The 18076-nt window shown below is 45.3% G+C and overlaps 1 protein-coding gene across 2 annotated transcripts; it reads left to right on the top strand.

Moving 5' to 3' along the window:
• Positions 1–36: 36 nt before the first annotated feature.
• Positions 37–17265, top strand: Milr1 (mast cell immunoglobulin like receptor 1). 2 transcript variants are annotated; one of them, XM_076935596.1, is made up of 9 exons: positions 37–197; positions 437–478; positions 4195–4464; positions 7418–7687; positions 11166–11279; positions 13590–13679; positions 14021–14107; positions 14617–14685; positions 16398–17265. In XM_076935596.1, the coding sequence occupies exons 1-9, from the start codon at positions 92–94 to the stop codon at positions 16448–16450; spliced, it is 1101 nt and encodes a 366-aa protein (XP_076791711.1). In that variant the 5' UTR covers positions 37–91; the 3' UTR covers positions 16451–17265. The 2 variants fall into 2 exon arrangements, with proteins under 2 accessions (XP_076791711.1, XP_034363204.1); XM_034507313.2 differs by lacking the exon at positions 14021–14107 and having other exon boundaries at positions 16398–17262.
• The last annotated feature ends 811 nt before the right edge of the window (positions 17266–18076 follow it).

The following is an 18076-nucleotide window of genomic DNA, read 5'->3' as shown; positions in this document are numbered from 1 at the left end:
AGTAAACTTGTCTAAATCTCTCATTTCCTGCATGTGGTTGGGAAGAGGAATCTTAGAAGCCGAGTCCCGCTCTGTAGTAGCTCAATTAACCATGGGTGATGGTGACTCTCCCGTGTGTCTCTCTGTCATCTCATTGCAGGGAATGAGGAGCTGGCTGGACAAACTGTTCCTCTGGGCTCTTATTCCTTCCATCACACGTAAGCCTGATTCGGTATTTTAAGAATTGACTCTTGGGTCAGCGCTTGGGAGGTAGAGGCAGGTGGATCTCTGTGAAGCCAGCCTGGTCTACACAGAGAGTTCCCCGCCAGCCAGGGCTACCTAGAGAGACCCTGTTTTGAAAAAAACGAAGACGAACAAACAAGAATCAGCTCTCAAAGTAATCTTGTGGGGAATAAGTTTTTTTTTTCTTTTTCTTATCTTCTCTTTTCTCTTTCAGTTCAAAACGCCGCAGTGGATTGTAGGAGAGTGGAAATCAATGGCAAGTTTCATTTCCTAAAGATAAGTTTCATTTCCTGAAAGCATGTGCATCAAAATGGTTAGATAGCTGACTTTGAACATGAACGTTCACTTATGGGGATATCTGTGCTTTTAGATCGGCAACCAAGAGCAAAGCCTTTCCGTTACCTGCTTGGAGGGAAGTGAGCTGAGTTTCAGAGAGGGCGTTAATTATAGCATTTTTTTCCCCACCTGAAACTTGGCAGCAAAATCTTGAAACTGTTTTTTTGCCATGAAATCCTCCAAATTTCCTTTGTTATCACTTTTAGCTAGAAAACTCTCATGTGACCTTTGTAAATGTTTATGTATTGATTTACTTTTGAGGCTGAGTCTCCTGTAGCTCAGGCTGACCTCAAACTCCATTGTGTGGCCAAGGCTAGTCTAGAACTCCTAAACTCCCAAATGCTGGGATCCAGCCCACCATGCCCACTCAACGCACCTTTTAAATTAACCCAGGCAACAAGTACTATGCCTAGGAAGAAGTCTCTACCGTGAAGTCAGGGAGCCTTGTAGCTGAGCCTGGCATGCTGGCATGCTGCTGCCCAGCTGGCAACCTGGGCTCATGAACTGATGGCTCTTGAGGGTGGTTTCTTTCATCAGTAAGCAGGAATGCCCCAATCTTGGTTCCTCTGTAGTTTCTGCAGTACATCAGTCCTTCGGTGCAAGCTAACCACAAAAAGTTGAAAGTTCCGCTGTGTGCAACACAGTTGTCTTTTCTTCCCTTCCAGAAGCAGGCAGTCTCTTCATGCAAACTGTTTGTGATAAGATCTTGCTACATAGCCTGGCACTCACTATGTAGCCGAGGCTAATGTTCCTGCCTCAGCCTGTTAAGTCCTGAGTGTGGGTGAGCACACAATGTAACAGCCTAGATGGACATCTTTGTGTCTGTCTGTGGTGTCAGAGTTTATTGAGTAGCAATAAATTCACAAGCTATGTCGGTTCTCCTGGCTGTCATTTTGCAAGCAGTCCTGATTTCTTTTGCTAAGTGGCAGTTAGCAAACACGAGTTCTTTGACTCCAATTTTAAATTTAATATCACCTCTCAGAGCATATACTACACATCTTACAGTGAGTACACACATGAGTATGTATGTACACCAGCTTACAGACTAGCTACCAAAACCACAGAAGACAGAGTTTAAGGAGTTCTACGAGGCCTTACTAAAGGCAGTCGCATATAGCCCAGGCTTGCCTAGAATTCACTAGGTTAGCATAGACTAACCTTGAATTCTATTCATCTGCCTCCATTCTTCAAGTCCTCAAATGACAGGAGAAAGAAAGATCCTGGGTAAGCGGGGGGCATCCTAGCAGCAGAGCAGAAAAGGGTGTGTCATGGGATCTGAATTACGGTGGGTTACTTATGAAAGATTCAAAGCTGCACGTCTGCCCCTGGTTTATAGGAAATGTAATCGATGATAAGAAAATTTGGCAGTTCTTACTTGAAAAGCAGTACAAATGGGAGGTTAAATCCCCTGTGGAAGTCAAGCAAAAACATCGAGACAGATAAAGCAAAGGACACTACAATATGGAACACAGGTGTGTAGACCTGTCAGCCTCCGGCACACCTAAAGAACAAAGCAAAGATTGGAGTTGACTCAGGGAAACACAATTTCCCTAAGGTGTTTGCTTCCACCTTGGAAAGGGGTGTATTGCTTTTTCTCACTACTGTGAGAAATGAAAGAGTCAACCAAATATCTGACAGGAAGCAACTGGAGGAAGGAAGGGTCAACCTGGGCTTACTGCTCAAGGGGAGATATGGCCCATGATGGCTGGGAGTTCATGATGTTGGGGACCTGAGGCAGCTGATCACATGGATGTCACATAGGGTCACATAGATGATCACATAGTATCAGGAAACAGAGAGAGGTTGTAAGACTCTAGTGAGCCTTAGCTTAGATGTGAATCGATGCAAAAAGCAAGAGGAATTTTAATGATCCAATGCATTGGGGTCGTCCTGCACCCAAAGGAGAGGCAGCGACCCGGGGCAGCCCATTTGGTCAGTTTTTGTACAGTTTAGGGGGTAGACTAGAGAAATGGTGACTGGGCACAATGCAATTGGCAGAACAGTTTGACTTTTAAACTGTTCTTTAGGGAATGAGGGGGCAAGGACCTCCCACATCTGTAGGTCCCTCCAGAATGTGTCTACTTGCTCTGAGCCTTCCCCACCTGCAGGTAGGTTCCCTTCTATGTGGTCTGAGGAATGTTAATCCAGCTAGTGTCCTTTGATGGAAGGATGTTAATTAGCCTCTCGAAGCCAGCAAGTGTCCCATGACCTTCCCAAAGTGCCTGAGCTGACCTCTTCAAGGTGACTGTGGATTGTGTATCTTTTATTTGCCTGATTTAATTGTCCTCTCTGAGGCTTACTGCTTCAGTTTGCTAACCCAGGCCTGGTCCTGGAAGCTTCTAGCCTCTGTATAATCTTATCTAGGTCTAGAATGTTTTCAGCCTCCAAGACTTACGGCTGAATAAGATCACTCTTTCTAGCTCTTTCTGAACTCTTCCTGGCTGGTTAATTCAGCTGTTCTGGCTCAAATTCCTCTCCAAGCTGACGGAATCAATCTGGCTTCTCACAGTTTCTTACTGCATTGCTCTGCTTGGCCTTATACTAACTTTGATATTATGTTCTAGTCTTCTGGCTCCTTCTCATCTCTGGCTCCTTCTGTCTTCACATGTGTCTAGCTTGATCTCTCTCTCTGTAACCTGTCTCACTGTAACTGTCCCAGTAAAACTGCCTCTGAACTCCAAGAACTGAACAGCCCAAACCCCACTGTACTGCTTCTCAACTCAAGGTCTCAACCAAATTGACTCCAGCTCAGAGATCTGCATGCCTCTGTCTTCTGAGTGCTAGGATAAAGGCATGTGCCACCACAACTGGACATAAACTTTTCTTTACCTGAAACTTGCTTTACACCAGGCTGGCCTTGAACGCAGAGATCAAGTCTCAGATTAAAGGTTTGTCTGTATGCCAGCCAGATCACACAGACCTAGAAGGTCTTAGGATATGATCCCTTGCCAGAGCAGCCTTGTAGCTAGATTAAAATTCCTCTGCAGTGGATGCTTGCCTCATTGTCTCCCTGGTGGTTTTTTTTTTTTAAGATTTTATTTGTTTTATTTATATGAGTCCACTGCAGCTGTCTTCAGACACACCAGAAGAGGATATCAGATCCCATTACAGATGGTTGTGAACCACCATGTGGTTGCTGGGATTTGAACTCAGGACCTGTAGAAGAGCAGGTGGTGCTCTTAACCACTGAGTCATCTCTCCAGCCCTTCCCTGGTATTTTTTTTTTTTTAATTCAGTCTGGGAACCCAGACCTCTGATGGGCCACACACACTCAGGGTGGGTTTTCCCACTTCAGTTAATCCAGTCTAGGAATTTCCTCGAAGACACATCCAGAGGCAATCTCCTAGGTGATTCTAGATCCTGTAAGTCTTCAGTACAAACTATACACTGGGTCTCATGCAGCCCAGCCTAGCTTTGAACTCCCTGTATGGCTAAGGATAGCCCTGAACTCCTGATCCTTCTTGCTGCCATCTCCCAAGAGCTGGAATTATAGGCATCATGCCCAATCAAAGCTGTGTTCAGGATGGAATCTGGACTTTGTTATGCACGCTAGGCAAGTACTCCTCATCGAAAGCTGCAGTTCCAGCCCTGTCTGGTGGTTTTAATGAAGGCTTCTGTGTCATTTTATCTTCCCAGATTTACCTTCTCCAAATCTGAACTCAAGTTTAAATGTGGTCAGGATGGGCCAAAATGTATCTCTGTCTTGTTCCACCAAGAACACATCAGTAGACATCACCTATTCGCTCTTTTTGGGTATGAAAAACCTAGAAAGCAAGAAAAGAAAAGGGGGAACTGTGGATTTCTACCTGAGGATCTCCAATACCAACGAGACAGGCCCCTACAAATGCAAAATCACTGTTTCTAACTTATCGAAATACAGTCCAGATTTCAACTTCACAATCGCTGGTAAGTGCAGTATACAATGGAGGCTGGGTGACCAATCGGACTCTCTCCTGTGGTATGAAGGGCCATTGGAGGTTGAAAAGATTCAGTTAAGAGTCTGGGAATGCCAGGCAGTGGTGGTGCACACCTCTAATCCCAGCATCTGGGAGGCAGAGGTAGGTGGATTTCTGAGTTCGAGGCCAGCCTGGTTTACAGAGTGAGTTCCAGGACAGCCAGGGCTACACAGAGAAACCCTGTCTTGAAAATCAAAAACAAAGAAGGAAGAGTCTGGGAAGAAGATGGCTCATCCATTTAGCGCATCTGATATAGGCTTTCTACTTTTTTTTAAAATTTTTTCCTTCTTTTTATTGCTTATCTGGGCCAGCAGTCTAAAAGATGGTGCTCCCACTGCTGAGAGGATCCTCCCTGCTCAGCTAACCCTCTATGCAGGCACTTCACTGATCTGCTAGCTCCTCTCAGATCTAATCAAGATTAGCCAGCATAGCAACCTTCAAGGTTCCCATGAACCCCAAAGCTTCTAGGCCAGCACCCTTCCTGCCCAGCCATGCCTCATTAGTTTTCTCTCTGTTGTCTTCCCACCCCATGCTTTTAGCCCCTCACCAGTAGCCTCAGCTGTGGCGACCTTGATAGTGAGTCCCTGGGAGAGGGAGAAAGGGATCTAAACACATTGTATATGCAGTCTCCTTCAACCTCATAAAGAACCACAGGTTCTCCAGGTCCACCAGGGTGGAGGCCACAAGCCACATGTATCTATGCAAAATTAAATTGGAACTAGTCAAAGTGATAGTAAGAATTCTAGGGCCAGCAAGATGGCTCAAGGGGTAAAGGTGCTTGTTGCAGAAATCTAAGTTTCATCTCTGGGACTCAAGTGGAAGGAGAGAGCTGATTCAACAGAGTCGTTCTCTGACCTCCACATGCATGCTGTGTTATGTGCACCAATGCGTGCCTGCTTGAGTGCTTGAATGCATTTGTGCACATACACATATGCATTGCACATGTGCATGCACACACATTAATAATTAATAGATGCATATAAAAATATTCAATACAGGGGGCTGGAGAGATGGCTCAGTGGTTAAGAACAGTGACTACTCTCCCAGAAGTCCTGAGTTTAATTCCCAACAACCACAGGGTGGCTCAAACCATTGTAATAGGATTTAATGTCCTCCCCTGATGTTTGAAGACAGAGTACAGAGTACTAATATACATAAAATAAAAATTCAATACTACAGGGCTGGGCACCCCTTTAATCCCAGCACTCCAGAGGTAGAGGCAAGTCGATCTCTGTGAGTATTTACCTACTTCAGGCTATCTAAAGCTACATACTGAGACTGTGTCACAAGATAAATAAATAAAGTTTTTAAAACTTCAAGGCCATAATGTTGTCACATTTCTAGTGTGCAAGAGTCAACAGTGACCGATGCCTGCCATATAGGACAGCACAGACACAGAACATGTCCACCACTACAGAAAGTCTTGTTAGATGGAAATACAGGTCAATGGCTCTGTTTTAGGGTGCAAATGTCTAGGCCTAATCTAACACAGCAGGGGGTAATCTACCCAGAGGTATGCTTGGAAGACCAGTGTGTTGGTCACTTGCTTGTTTCTCTGACAAAATCACCCTGAGGAAGAAACAGCTGATTTGGGCTCACAGTTCCCAGTTACAGCTCATCCTGACAGGGAAAAATATAGCAACAGGAACGGGAGGGGGGGGGGGAGCGATTCTTGTGGTCACTTTTCTATCTTATTTTTTTTTATCTTTTTTTTATTTTTTTTATTTTTTTATTTTTTTTTTTTTTTTGGTTTTTCAAAACAGGGTTTCTCTGTGTAGTCCTAGCTGTCCTGGAACTCATTCTGTAGACCAGGCTGGCCTCTCAGGCTGGCCTCTCATCTTTGGCTCCTTCTGTCTTCACATGTGTCTAGCTTGATCTCTCTCTCTGTAACCTGTCTCACTGTAACTGTCCCAGTAAAACTGCCTCTGAACTCCAAGAACTGAACAGCCCAAACCCCACTGTACTGCTTCTCAACTCAAGGTCTCAACCAAATTGACTCCAGCTCAGAGATCTGCATGCCTCTGTCTTCTGAGTGCTAGGATAAAGGCATGTGCCACCATAAATGGACCTAAACTTTTCTTTACCTGAAACTTGCTTTACACCAGGCTGGCCTTGAATGCAGAGATCAAGTCTCAGTCTCCTCAGATTAAAGGTTTGTCTGTATGCCAGCCAGATCACACAGACCTAGAAGGTCTTAGGATATGATCCCTTGCCAGAGCAGCCTTGTAGCTAGATTAAAATTCCTCTGCAGTGGATGCTTGCCTCATTGTCTCCCTGGTGGTATTTTTTTTTTTTTAAGATTTTATTTGTTTTATTTATATGAGTCCACTGCAGCTGTCTTCAGACACATCAGAAGAGGATATCAGATCTCATTACAGATGGTTGTGAACCACCATGTGGTTGCTGGGATTTGAACTCAGGACCTGTAGAAGAGCAGGTGGTGCTCTTAACCACTGAGTCATCTCTCCAGCCCTTCCCTGTTTTTTTTTTTTTTTAAATTCAGTCTGGGAACCCAGACCTCTGATGGGCCACACACACTCAGGGTGGGTTTTCCCACTTCAGTTAATCCAGTCTAGGAATTTCCTCGAAGACACATCCAGAGGCAATCTCCTAAGTGATTCTAGATCCTGTAAGTCTTCAGTACAAACTATACACTGGGTCTCATGCAGCCCAGCCTAGCTTTGAACTCCCTGTATGGCTAAGGATAGCCCTGAACTCCTGATCCTTCTTGCTGCCATCTCCCAAGAGCTGGAATTATAGGCATCATGCCCAATCAAAGCTGTGTTCAGGATGGAATCTGGACTTTGTTGTGCATGCTAGGCAAGCACTCCTCACCGAAAGCTGCAGTTCCAGCTCTGTCTGGTGGTTTTAATGAAGGCTTCTGTGTCATTTTGTCTTCCCAGAATTACCTTCTCCAAATCTGAACTCGAGTTTGAATGTGGTCAGGATGGGCCAAAATGTATCTCTGTCTTGTTCCACCAAGAACACATCAGTAGACATCACCTATTCGCTCTTTTTGGGTATGAAACACCTAGAAAGCAAGAGAAGAAGAGGGGGAACTGTGGATTTCTACCTGAGGATCTCCAATACCAACGAGACAGGCCCCTACAAATGCAAAACCAACATTTCCAACTTGTCGAAATACAGTCCAGATTTCAACTTCACAATTGCTGGTAAGTGCACACCAACAGACTACATTCTCTTTCTTATCCCGGTTGGGACTTGTCCCATAGCATGATAGCGGCCATACTTGGGGTAGGTCTGTCCACCTCAGTTCACCTAATCGATATAACCTCTCAGGACTTGCCCAGACATTTGAGTCCTAGGGGGTTCTAGTTCTGATCAAGTTGAAACCACTATTAACTGGCACAGCTAGAAGTACAGGTTTTCGCAGGAGTTTTATGCTCTGGGCTCCAGGTGAGAGGGCACGAAGTAAGTGATGACTATGGCTGTCACAGGAATGAATGGAGAAAGGAAAACTGACACAGGCCCGGAGCTGGGATGTGGTGCACAGTGCAGACCGTCAGTGGCTTAACGTAGACTCCTCTACCCTAAGAGGTGAGCCTGCCAAGCATGCATTCTCTGCATGTGACCTTCTTGCAGTTTGCTCAAGTGACATACTGTCCTATCAAGGAAAATCATCTTCAATGAAGCCTCACAGATACATCTCTACCAATTGCCTTCTTGGAGTAGGCGGCTGTTTGTTGCAAGCCATGGTGCTTTCAGGACATCAGTGACACCTAAGACATGGTCATGGCCCCAGCTCCATCAGGCCATAAGCACAGGTTCCTTAATCATGGGTTCACTTAGCAGCTAAGGTTAGAGGACCCGGATGCACCACACTCTGGCTTACATTGATTGGTTGTTGCCCCCTCATGGGGCCTCTGGTCTAGGGGGAAGACACAAAACCCAAACAAATGGCTCACAAGCTGTGCCAGCTGTTGTAAAGGAACCGGGCACAGTGTGGAGAAAGGTAAGGCATTTAGAAGGGACCACCTGGCTAAGGTAGGAGGACCTGTCCGAGGTGCTGGAAGGGTGAGCAGGAGCTAGCCATACTGGGGGACTGGTTGAGGTCCCTTGGCAGGTCCAAAACTCCAGTTTTTGAGGGAAAGTGGGCTGGTTTAAGGTGGTTGAAGGTCAGAGAAGAAGCATGTGAGCCCAGGGGAGATTTCACACAGAGGGTGTCAAGCTTAGAGGGGCCTGGAGAAGTGATGAGTTTGAGCCTAATGTGGACTACACGAGACTCTGAACAGCAGGGCTGGGGGCTGGTGTGTGGGGGGGTGTCTTGCTCTGCAGTTAGTCTGCTATTTACCAGCTCTGTGACCTTAGCATTCCTTTTTCCCCCCCTTTGGAAGTATCCTCTCAAGTAGCCTAGGCTATGTCTATACTCATACATGTAGCCAAGGATAACCCTGACTCCTGATTCTCCTAGATCTATTTTCCAAGTTCTGGGATTACAGGTATGCACCACCCCTTCCAGCTTTGGGACAATGTATAACATTTTGAAGCATAGTTGGTTCATCTCTGGACCCTAGAGACTGTTCTAAGGGTCATGTAAAACCATGCGGGTCACATGACAGATGGCGACCCTTTCTTCCTTATAATATTTCTGTTAACAAACCACATAACATATCATATTGTTGGATTCTTCCAGAAAAATAGAGTAGGGGAGCTGAATGGGCAAGAATACTGACTCATCTTGTAGAGGATCCAGGTTCAATTCCCGGCACCCACATAGTGGGTTACAGCCATCTTTGACTTCAGGTCCAGGAAATCCAAAGCCTTCTTCTGGCCTCCATGGGCACCATGGCGAACACACATACATGTGGTATACACACATACATGTGGTACACACACATACATGTGGTACACACACATACATGTGGTACACACACATACATGTGGTACACACACATACATGTGGTACACACACATACATGTGGTACACACACATACATGTGGTACACACACATGCACGCAGACCAACTCGAACTCAGAGATGCAGCTGCCCCTGCCTCCCAAGTGTTGGGATTAAAGGCATTCACCACCACCACCTGGCCAGTTTGTTTCTTCTTAAGAAAGACTACTATCAAAAATTTATTTAAGCCCATAAATGTGTCAAATACATACAATAAAATAAATCTAGACAGCACTTGGTCCATGGGGTTACAGGACAGACAAGTCTATACAGAGAGACCCTGTCTCAAAAAACTTAAATAAATAAATAAATAAATAAATAAAAACTAAATAACTCTATTAAAAAAAAAAAAAAAAAAACCCTAACTATAGAGAAAGAGTAGACCTTGACAGGAGACCAGATTCCTCTATTTCCTGTTCTGAGTTTCCCTTGCATCAATTTAGCAAGACCACTTCTGCTCTTTAGAGGAAGCCAAAGTACTTGTGCAACTGAATTCTATAAATGCACACAGGGTTAGAGAAACGTGATACTCTGGGGTGAGAATGAGCCAACTGTCCACTGCACACTTGGGACTGGATGGCTGACAGAGTCACACTCATGGCTCAGTAACTGGAGGCGAGTGCCACCAAATCTGAAGATCTGGGTTTGCCCTCTGGGACCCACATGGTAGGAAGGATCAACTCCCATAAATTGTCTTCTGACGTCTACATGCGTATTTTTATTTATATGGCTTTTATATGCATATTAGTGGGTGTCACGGTTATTTCTGGTTGTCAACTTGACTATATCTGGAATGAACTACAATCCAGAATTGGAGGGCGTACCTGTGATCCAGAATGAATACTTACTCATCTTCTAGAGGATCCAGGTTAAACCTGGATCTTGGCATGAAGATCCTGAGGCATAGTGGCCATGAATAGCTTAGGCCCAGGCAAAGTAGTACATGGCTTTAATCCCAGGAGACAGAGGCAAGGAGATCTGGTAGATCAAGGAGGTCAGCCTGGCACAAAGCAAGTTCCAGATCCAGGCGTGGTGGTATATACCTTTACATTGGTACTCGGCTCATGCCACACTGTGCAGGGATGGTCAGGCTAGCTATTTGCCTGGTCTGCAGCTGTGCGTGTGGCTCCTCAGGTCATTCACCTTAAGGCTAATGCATTGTAGTGAGGGGTTGGATAGTGGTTGGTATGGTTGGATGTTGTTTCAGGACCCGCTGGGATGGTATTAAGAGATGGTGACAAAGAATTGCCTGGTAGCTGGGCAGTGGTGGCGCACGCCTTTAATCCCAGCACTTGGGAGGCAGAGGCAGGTGGATTCCTGAGTTCGAGGCCAGCCTGGTCTACAGAGTGAGTTCCAGGACAACCAAGGCTATACAGAGAAACCCTGTCTCGAAAAAACAAAAAACAAAACAAAACAAACAAACAAACAAACAAAAAAGAATTGCCTGATAAACACCAGTGCCTGTCTTACAGAGTTTTAGCTATGCCATGAGGGATCCAGCCACGAAGTGTTGAGCTGCTCTGAGATGACCATGGGGAAGGGAGGCACAAGGGTATGACTTTAAGAACCTCAAGCCCCAAAAAGGGAACTCCCAAGAGTTGAGTTGCTAGGATCAGGTATACAGTGTGCTGATGAACACAGGCGACAGCCATGATGGTCTTTCCTAGAGAACTTAGGTCAGTGTCATAGAAAAAGGAAGCCATTGGTGACCTATGAATACTGTTTTCTTACAGAAGATGAAAGCTGCCCTTCATGCCGGCTGTCACTGTTGCTCTCTGGGGTGTTACTGGGGCTACTGGTAATATTCCTAGTTCTGGCTTTTTTGATTCATCTAAAATACAAAAAAGGTAGGTTCTACTGGTATGCTCCTGTGCTGTTCAGACTCAGCAGGGCAGAGTGGGAGGCGAAGTCTGGTGGTGGCACACACCTTTGATACCAGCACTCAGAAGCAGAAACAGGTGGATCTCTGAGTTAGAGGTCAGCTTGGTCTACAGAGCAAGTTCCAGAACAGTTAGGGGTACACAGAGAAACCCTGTCTCAAAACAAACAAACAAACAAACAAACAAACAAACAAACAAAGAGAGAGGGGAGGAGGAGAGGGAAAGGGAGAAGGAGAAGGTGAGAGAGAAAAAAAAGAGAGAGAGAAATTAAGAGGTGAACAGACAGACTTCATGAGGTTCATAGGGCACTGCCTTCAGGTTCCTTCTGGTGTAGTTTGCCTGGAGAGCCAGCCCTCACATGGACACGACTTATACACACAGCTCACAACCCCAATCCCATGACTGGATTAGAATTCTGTAGCTACCATCTGAAAATCATTGATAAGTTTTATACTCTTATTTTGTGATTGGATCTTATAATGTATGCCTGGCTGGCTTTGAACTCACAGTAATGCTCCTGTCTCAGCTTCAGAATGCTGTGCTTACAGGTCTGCACCACTACTTCCAGCTTATACGTTTTTCTGAGTCTGGGTCTCTTGTAGCCAGGGATAACGGCAGACTCACCATGCACTAAAGAATGGCCTTGATTTCTGGTCCTCCTGCCTCCCCATCCCCAGGGCTGGGATCACAAACACATGTCTCTACATCCAATTTATGTGTCAGTAGGGATGAAACCTAGAGCTTCATGCAGGCAATTCTACCAACTGAGCCCCAGACTGTCTTCATAAAGTTATGCTAAAACACACAGTGAGGTTTGCTCTTCTACTCCCACATCTTTCTGTTTTCTTTTACTGTGTGAGGCCCTGTCATGTTCGAAACAAGAGCTCTTCCCCGTCACACACAGCTCCCAGTTCAGCTAGTAGTCTGTGTGTGTCTGTGTCAATCCTTATCTCTGCTGTGAGACCCTCTGCAAGGCTGAACCTGCTTTTGTCAACTTCCCGGGCTGAAACCCGAGGCCCATAAGACAGTTCCTCATTCTGTTCCTCCTGGTCTGTAGCTACATTCTGTTTTCTGTCTCTACAGACAGAACTATTCTAGGATTTCATTTGAGTAAAACCACACAATTGTCTGTCTTATTTTGTAACGGGGTCTCCTGTATCCCAGGCTGGCCTTCAATTCACCAGTTAGGATAACCTTGAACTTCTGATCCTCCGGAGTGGTTGGATTACAGGCCTGCAGAATGAACTCAGGGCTCCCTGCTTGCTACGCAAGCAGCTGGGCCACACCCTCAGGTGTCCTTTGGTGTTTGGTTTCCTTTGCAATCAGAATATGTTTCCTTTTTAGGCTGGGGAACCATCTGATCTGCACGAAAGCCTCAAGTCATTGCCCCACCCTGTCCTCAGGCCACTGTAAACTGCAGCTGTGCACCTGTGGGGTGCATTTGTGTGTGTGTGTGTGTGTGTGTGTGTGTGTGTGTGTGTGTGTGTGTGTGTATGCATCATACTGTTTATAACAAGAGGCTTCTGATGTTCACTGCATTGCATGTAGTTGGTTCAAAGCAGAAGGCCCTCAAAAGGCAGAGCCTTCTGCTTCTCAGCTGCCCTCAGGGAGCTTGGTGTGTGAAATTGGATGGGAGCATGTCTCTGTCTTCTCACTTGATTAAAGGCCACCACTGCCCAGCTCAAACACCCTACTTAACCCAGCTTCTTAAACATCTCAACAATGAAATCACCCAGAGTTTTTGTTAAAGTGGCATTAAGATGTTTGATGTCAACTAGGCAGAGGTGGAACATACTGTTAATCCCAGCTCTTGGGAGGCAGAGGCAGGCAGATCTCTGAGAGTTCAAGGCCAGCCTGGTCTACTGAGTGAGTTTCAGGACAGCCAGGGCTACACAGAGAAATCCTGTCTCAAAAAAATGAAACCAAACAAAGAAAAACTGATTTTTGATTCCTGCCGATATAGAACTTAGTTGTATTACTCATCTCTTGAAGATTAAAAAAGGCTCTCTACCAACTGCTCTGTTCAAGAAGGAAAGAAAATGTGTCCAACTCCACTGTGGTACATAGGCTAAGTCCCCCGGGCCTGGTCAGGAGGACCTGGACCAGAGGAGTCAGTGCTGTATAAAAACCTGAGGTTTCCCCCCTCATTAGTTGAAGCCCCTGGCATGTCACTTAGAATCATGAGAGATTCTTCCCCTTGACAGAGAAGACAGGAAAGACATGTCTAAATTGGTTCAACATGATGATTATATATCTTTTTTGGGGGGTGGGGAGCAGGAAAGACTCTGAGAGAGAGTGAGTCCAAGGATTCTGGAGATGGGCCCAGGCAAAGTGAGCTGTATGCAAACATCTGCGAAACTCCAACAGGTAAAGGGCTTTGTTGACTGTATTGACCAGTTTGGTTGGTTGGTTAGTTTGGGGGTGACTGTATACATATGTATGTATGTATGTGTATATATGCCGAGACACTGGGACTTGACCCCAGGTGTTCACACATGCTAGACAAGTACTCTACACAGCTCTGGTTATATAAAATAATAAAAGTCTCCAGAGATATAGGCTTAAAAAAAAAAAGTGGGGGAAGCTTTTCATGTAACATATTTTAGAGATGACTTTTATTTCAGTTTGGGATGATCCAGGCTCTATCCCAAAGTCTCTGGTGATCGCCTTTTGAAGAAGTTTATGTTGTTCATTTGTTTTCTTTTCAGACAGAGTCATGCTATGTAACCCAGACTGGCTTCAAACTTGCAACCCTCCTGCTTCAGCCTCTCGAGTGCTGGGATCACGGGCCTATGGTACTAACTGCTCTTTAAAAATATCTATTTTGACAACAAATGAAAACTATATTAGCATCTAGCCTAGGCTAGCTTTGTACTCACTGTGTGTAGCCCAGGATGACCTCGAACTCCTAACAATCCTCCCATGTGACTTAATTACCAAAGTGACTTAAATTTGTGCGTCAACTTTGCATTGAGGCTATGAAAATCTTCTCTTTCTTAGTCTGCATGCTGCAGAACCGAGCACACCTCATGCTTGTTTGCTGGTTTGTTCTTTGCAATGCTTAAGGACAAACCCAGGTCTCTGCCCGTGCCAGCCAAGTGCTAGAGAAAACGAGAGTACGTAAAATGGCTCCTTTAGCGCTTTGCAAGGTTGCAGTGTTTTGTGATTAGCTAGAGTCACCAAACTGTTCAATATTTAGTCACTTAACCTCAAAGGGAAAGTCTAGGCCCCAGGCCACCACCCTCCCAGGGTCAGAGGATCCAAGACCTGGGCCAGTAACACTTATGCACTGTCTTTCGCCCAGGGGCAGAACAACCCCAGGAGATACAATATGCCATTCCAGTCTTCAAGGAGGCAGCACCCATGGAACATGGTGAGTCCTGACAGGACAAGAGACAATATTGCAATGATACAAGAGTCCCTGAGACATCACTGTGAGCAGGGGCTTTGTATCTAAGGATGGAGTTTGGGAACTCCAGGATCCCAGCAAGTCAACATAACCAATCCCACTAATCTGACAGATGTAGAAGTGGGTGGAGGGGAAAACAGGGTAGGGACTATCCTCTAAATACTTCCAAGACAGGCTGGAGAAATGGTTTCGCATTTATGAGCGAGTACTGTGGACCCGAGTTCACATCCCAGCACTCATGTCTGGCGGCTTACAACCACTTGCAACTTCAGCACCAGAGGCATCCTGTGCTCACATGTACATACCTTCACCACACACACAATAGTTAAAATTAAAATAAAATCTCCTTCTTTCTTCTGGGTTTTTCAAGGCAGAGTTTTCTATGTGTAGCTCTGGTAGGCCAGACTGGCCTCGAATTCAGAAAGACTGTGGTGGCGGTGTACACCTTTAATCCCAACACTCTGGGAGTCAGAGGCAGGCAGATCTCTGTGAGTTCGAGGCCAGCCTAGTCTACAGAGTGAGTTCCAGGACAGCCAGGGCTACCCAGAGAAACCCTGTCTTGAAAACATAAACAGATAAACAAAATCTCAACAACAACAAACCACCATCACCAAACCCCCCAAAAATCCACAATAGAGGATGCAGGGTCACTACTAATACATTTTCAAGAGGAAATCAGTGGTGGGGAGATGGCTCTGGGGCTAAGAGCACTTGCCTGCCTCACTTGCATGAGGACTTGAGTTTGCATCCTGCGCTCTGGGGTAAAAGGCTGGGCGTGGCCGTGCTTGGGGCTGTGAGATGGTGAGATGCGGAGATTTCTGGGACTCACTGACAGCCAGCCTAGGTTCAGGTTTAGTGAAAGACCTCATCTCAGGAGAATAAGGCAGGAGATGTAATGGCCTCCTATGGCCTTCATGATCCCCATATACATACTATACACACACACACACACACACACAGAGAATAAATTGTTATTAAACTGGAAAAGACCAGTTAATACTTGCTTCTTTCAGGTTGTCCATCTAGAAATGGAGCTTTTGTTTGTTTGTTTGTTTGTTTGTTTGGTGTTTTTGAGACAGGGTTTCTCTGTGTAGTCTTGGCTGTCCTGGAACTCACTTTGTAGACCAGGCTGACCTCGAACTCAGAAATCCACCTGTCTCTGCCTCCCAAGTGCTGGGATTAAAGGCGTGCGCCACCACTGCCTGGCGAAATAGAGCTTTTAAATAAAATCAATCTATTATAGTTATTTATTGTATATGTATGTGCGTGGGCCAACATATGCCATGGCATGTACACAGAGGTCAGAGGACAAGTCAGAGGAGTCAGCTTCTTTTTCTTTCCACCATGTGAGACCCTGGCATAGAACTAAGGTCATCAAGCTTGGTGACCAGCACTGTTGGCCCCTAAGACAACACAGCTGAAATGGGAATTCTGGTTTTTTTTGTTTGTTTGTTTTTGTTTTTTTTTTTTTAAGATTTATTTGTGTATATGAGCACACTGTAGTTGTCTTCAGACACACCAGGAGAGGGCATCAGATCCCATGCTCTTCCTCTGGAAGAGCAGTCAGTGCTCTTAACCACTGAGCCATCTCTCCAGCCCCAAATGGGGATTCCTCTCAGAGTTTCTCTGAACTCATAGCTGAAGCTTACTGAGTTATTTTCCCTCTTCAATTTCAGAAGGCGGTGTGGATAGAAAAGCTGACTACACTTATTCTGAACTCATCTACTAAAGTGCGAAGAAACTGAGTGTATCCCAATGTAAAAGACTTTCTAGTAAGCTGATGTGTGTGGAGAAACAGGAAATTTACATGGCACTTCAAAGTTTCATCCTAGGCTGGGGCAGGAGGATCCTGAGTTCGAGGCCAGCTGGGACTACATAGCAAGACCCGTCTTAAAACACAAAATCTAAAAAGATTTAACCTGGCCACCTAAAGAGAATGTATTTTTCACATCTGGACACTATTCCTTTGGCTAATTTGGGCAGCTAATCTTGTCATCAAAGTGGCCAGGCTTGATAAGAGTTTTGTAGCTTTCCACCTTCTCCCTTTCCAACACAACTTTAGAATTATCTTGGGGCTGAGGAAGTGGCTCAGCAGTTAAAAGCAGACACTACTCTTCCAAAGGATGGGCGTTTGAGTCCAGATTCTACATCCTACAACTCAGTTGCCAATAACACTGCTTCCAGAGGATCCATCGCCCCCTTCTGGCATCTGCAGGCACTACACCCACGTGCACGGACACACCTAAACACATAATAAGTCAGGGCTGAAGAGATGGCTCAGAGGTTAAGAGCACTGACTGCTCTTCCAGAGGTTCTGAGTTCAATTCCCAGCAACCACATGGTGGCTCACAACCATCTACAATGGGATCTGATGCCCTCTTCTGGTGTTTCTGAAGACAGCTACAATGTACTCATATACATAAAATAAATGAATAAATACATCTTTAAAATAAATAACTCTATAGCCATACCCCCCTGAACATGCCCAAGCTCATCTAGAAGTAAATAATAAAATAAAAAAGTTAGTCTTAGGTAGCAGTGTTGTTTGTGAGTGGGTCTAATGATTGTCTTTCAAGTTCCCTTTTCCTCATGTCCATCAAAGTTTCAAACACAAAACCCACAAAGCACAATTTAAGATGTGATGGTGCACATTTTTAATTCCAACACTCGTGTTGGAATCAGTCACTTTGGGAGTTCCAGGACAGCCTGGTTTACATAGTGAGTTCCAGGACAGCCAGAGCTACATAGTGAGACCCTGTCTCAACAACAAACAAACAAACAAAAACAAGAAAAAACAAAACCACCACAAATAGACAACAATTAAACCACAAAGCATAATCCATGTCTAAATATAGGTGACCATAAAATGTGTCTGAGGGCCGGAGGAAACAGTTTACCAGGAAAGAATGTTTACTCTGCCAACACAGGGACTTGAGTGCCTAAAGCCAGCCCCCATGTAAAAAGCCATGGGTGGCTACATATACCTGTGACCCCTGCAGTATGGAGGAGCAGACCTGTGAGGAGTGAGTGAGTGACTGTGTGTGTGTGTGTGTGTGTGTGTGTGAGAGAGAGAGAGAGAGAGAGAGAGAGAGAGAGAGAGAGAGAGAGAGAGATTATAAGGCTGCAGAAAGTTAGTATTGGGGTTGAAGAGACAGCTCAGTGGCTGGTTAAAAGCCCATACTGCTGCTTTGGCAGAAGATCTTGGGTGGCTCCTATACCCAAGTCAGGCAGCTCACAACTGCCTATAACTTCAATTCCAGGGGATCTGCCACTCTCTCTGGATTCTTCAGGGACCCAAACTCTCATGTGCACATACCATCATCACACAGAAACACATGAAAGAGAAAAAAATCTT

The sequence above is a fragment of the Arvicanthis niloticus genome, chromosome 6 (assembly GCF_011762505.2).
Source record: "Arvicanthis niloticus isolate mArvNil1 chromosome 6, mArvNil1.pat.X, whole genome shotgun sequence".
In the NCBI taxonomy this organism is placed as follows: domain Eukaryota; kingdom Metazoa; phylum Chordata; class Mammalia; order Rodentia; family Muridae; genus Arvicanthis; species Arvicanthis niloticus.
Note: the sequence above shows the minus strand (reverse complement) of the source record. Positions and strands in the feature narration are given on the sequence as shown.

What these genes read in the sequence shown, in the direction of transcription:
- Milr1 (XM_076935596.1), top strand. Translation starts at nt 92, where the DNA reads ATGGGTGATGGTGACTCTCCCGTGTGTCTCTCTGTCATCTCATTGCAG. An exon ending in TTTCAACTTCACAATCGCTG is followed by an intron (nt 4,465 to 7,417) that starts GTAAGTGCAGTA and finishes TTGTCTTCCCAG; the next exon opens with AATTACCTTCTCCAAATCTG. An exon ending in CATCTGCGAAACTCCAACAG is followed by an intron (nt 13,680 to 14,020) that starts GTAAAGGGCTTT and finishes TTTTCTTTTCAG; the next exon opens with ACAGAGTCATGCTATGTAAC.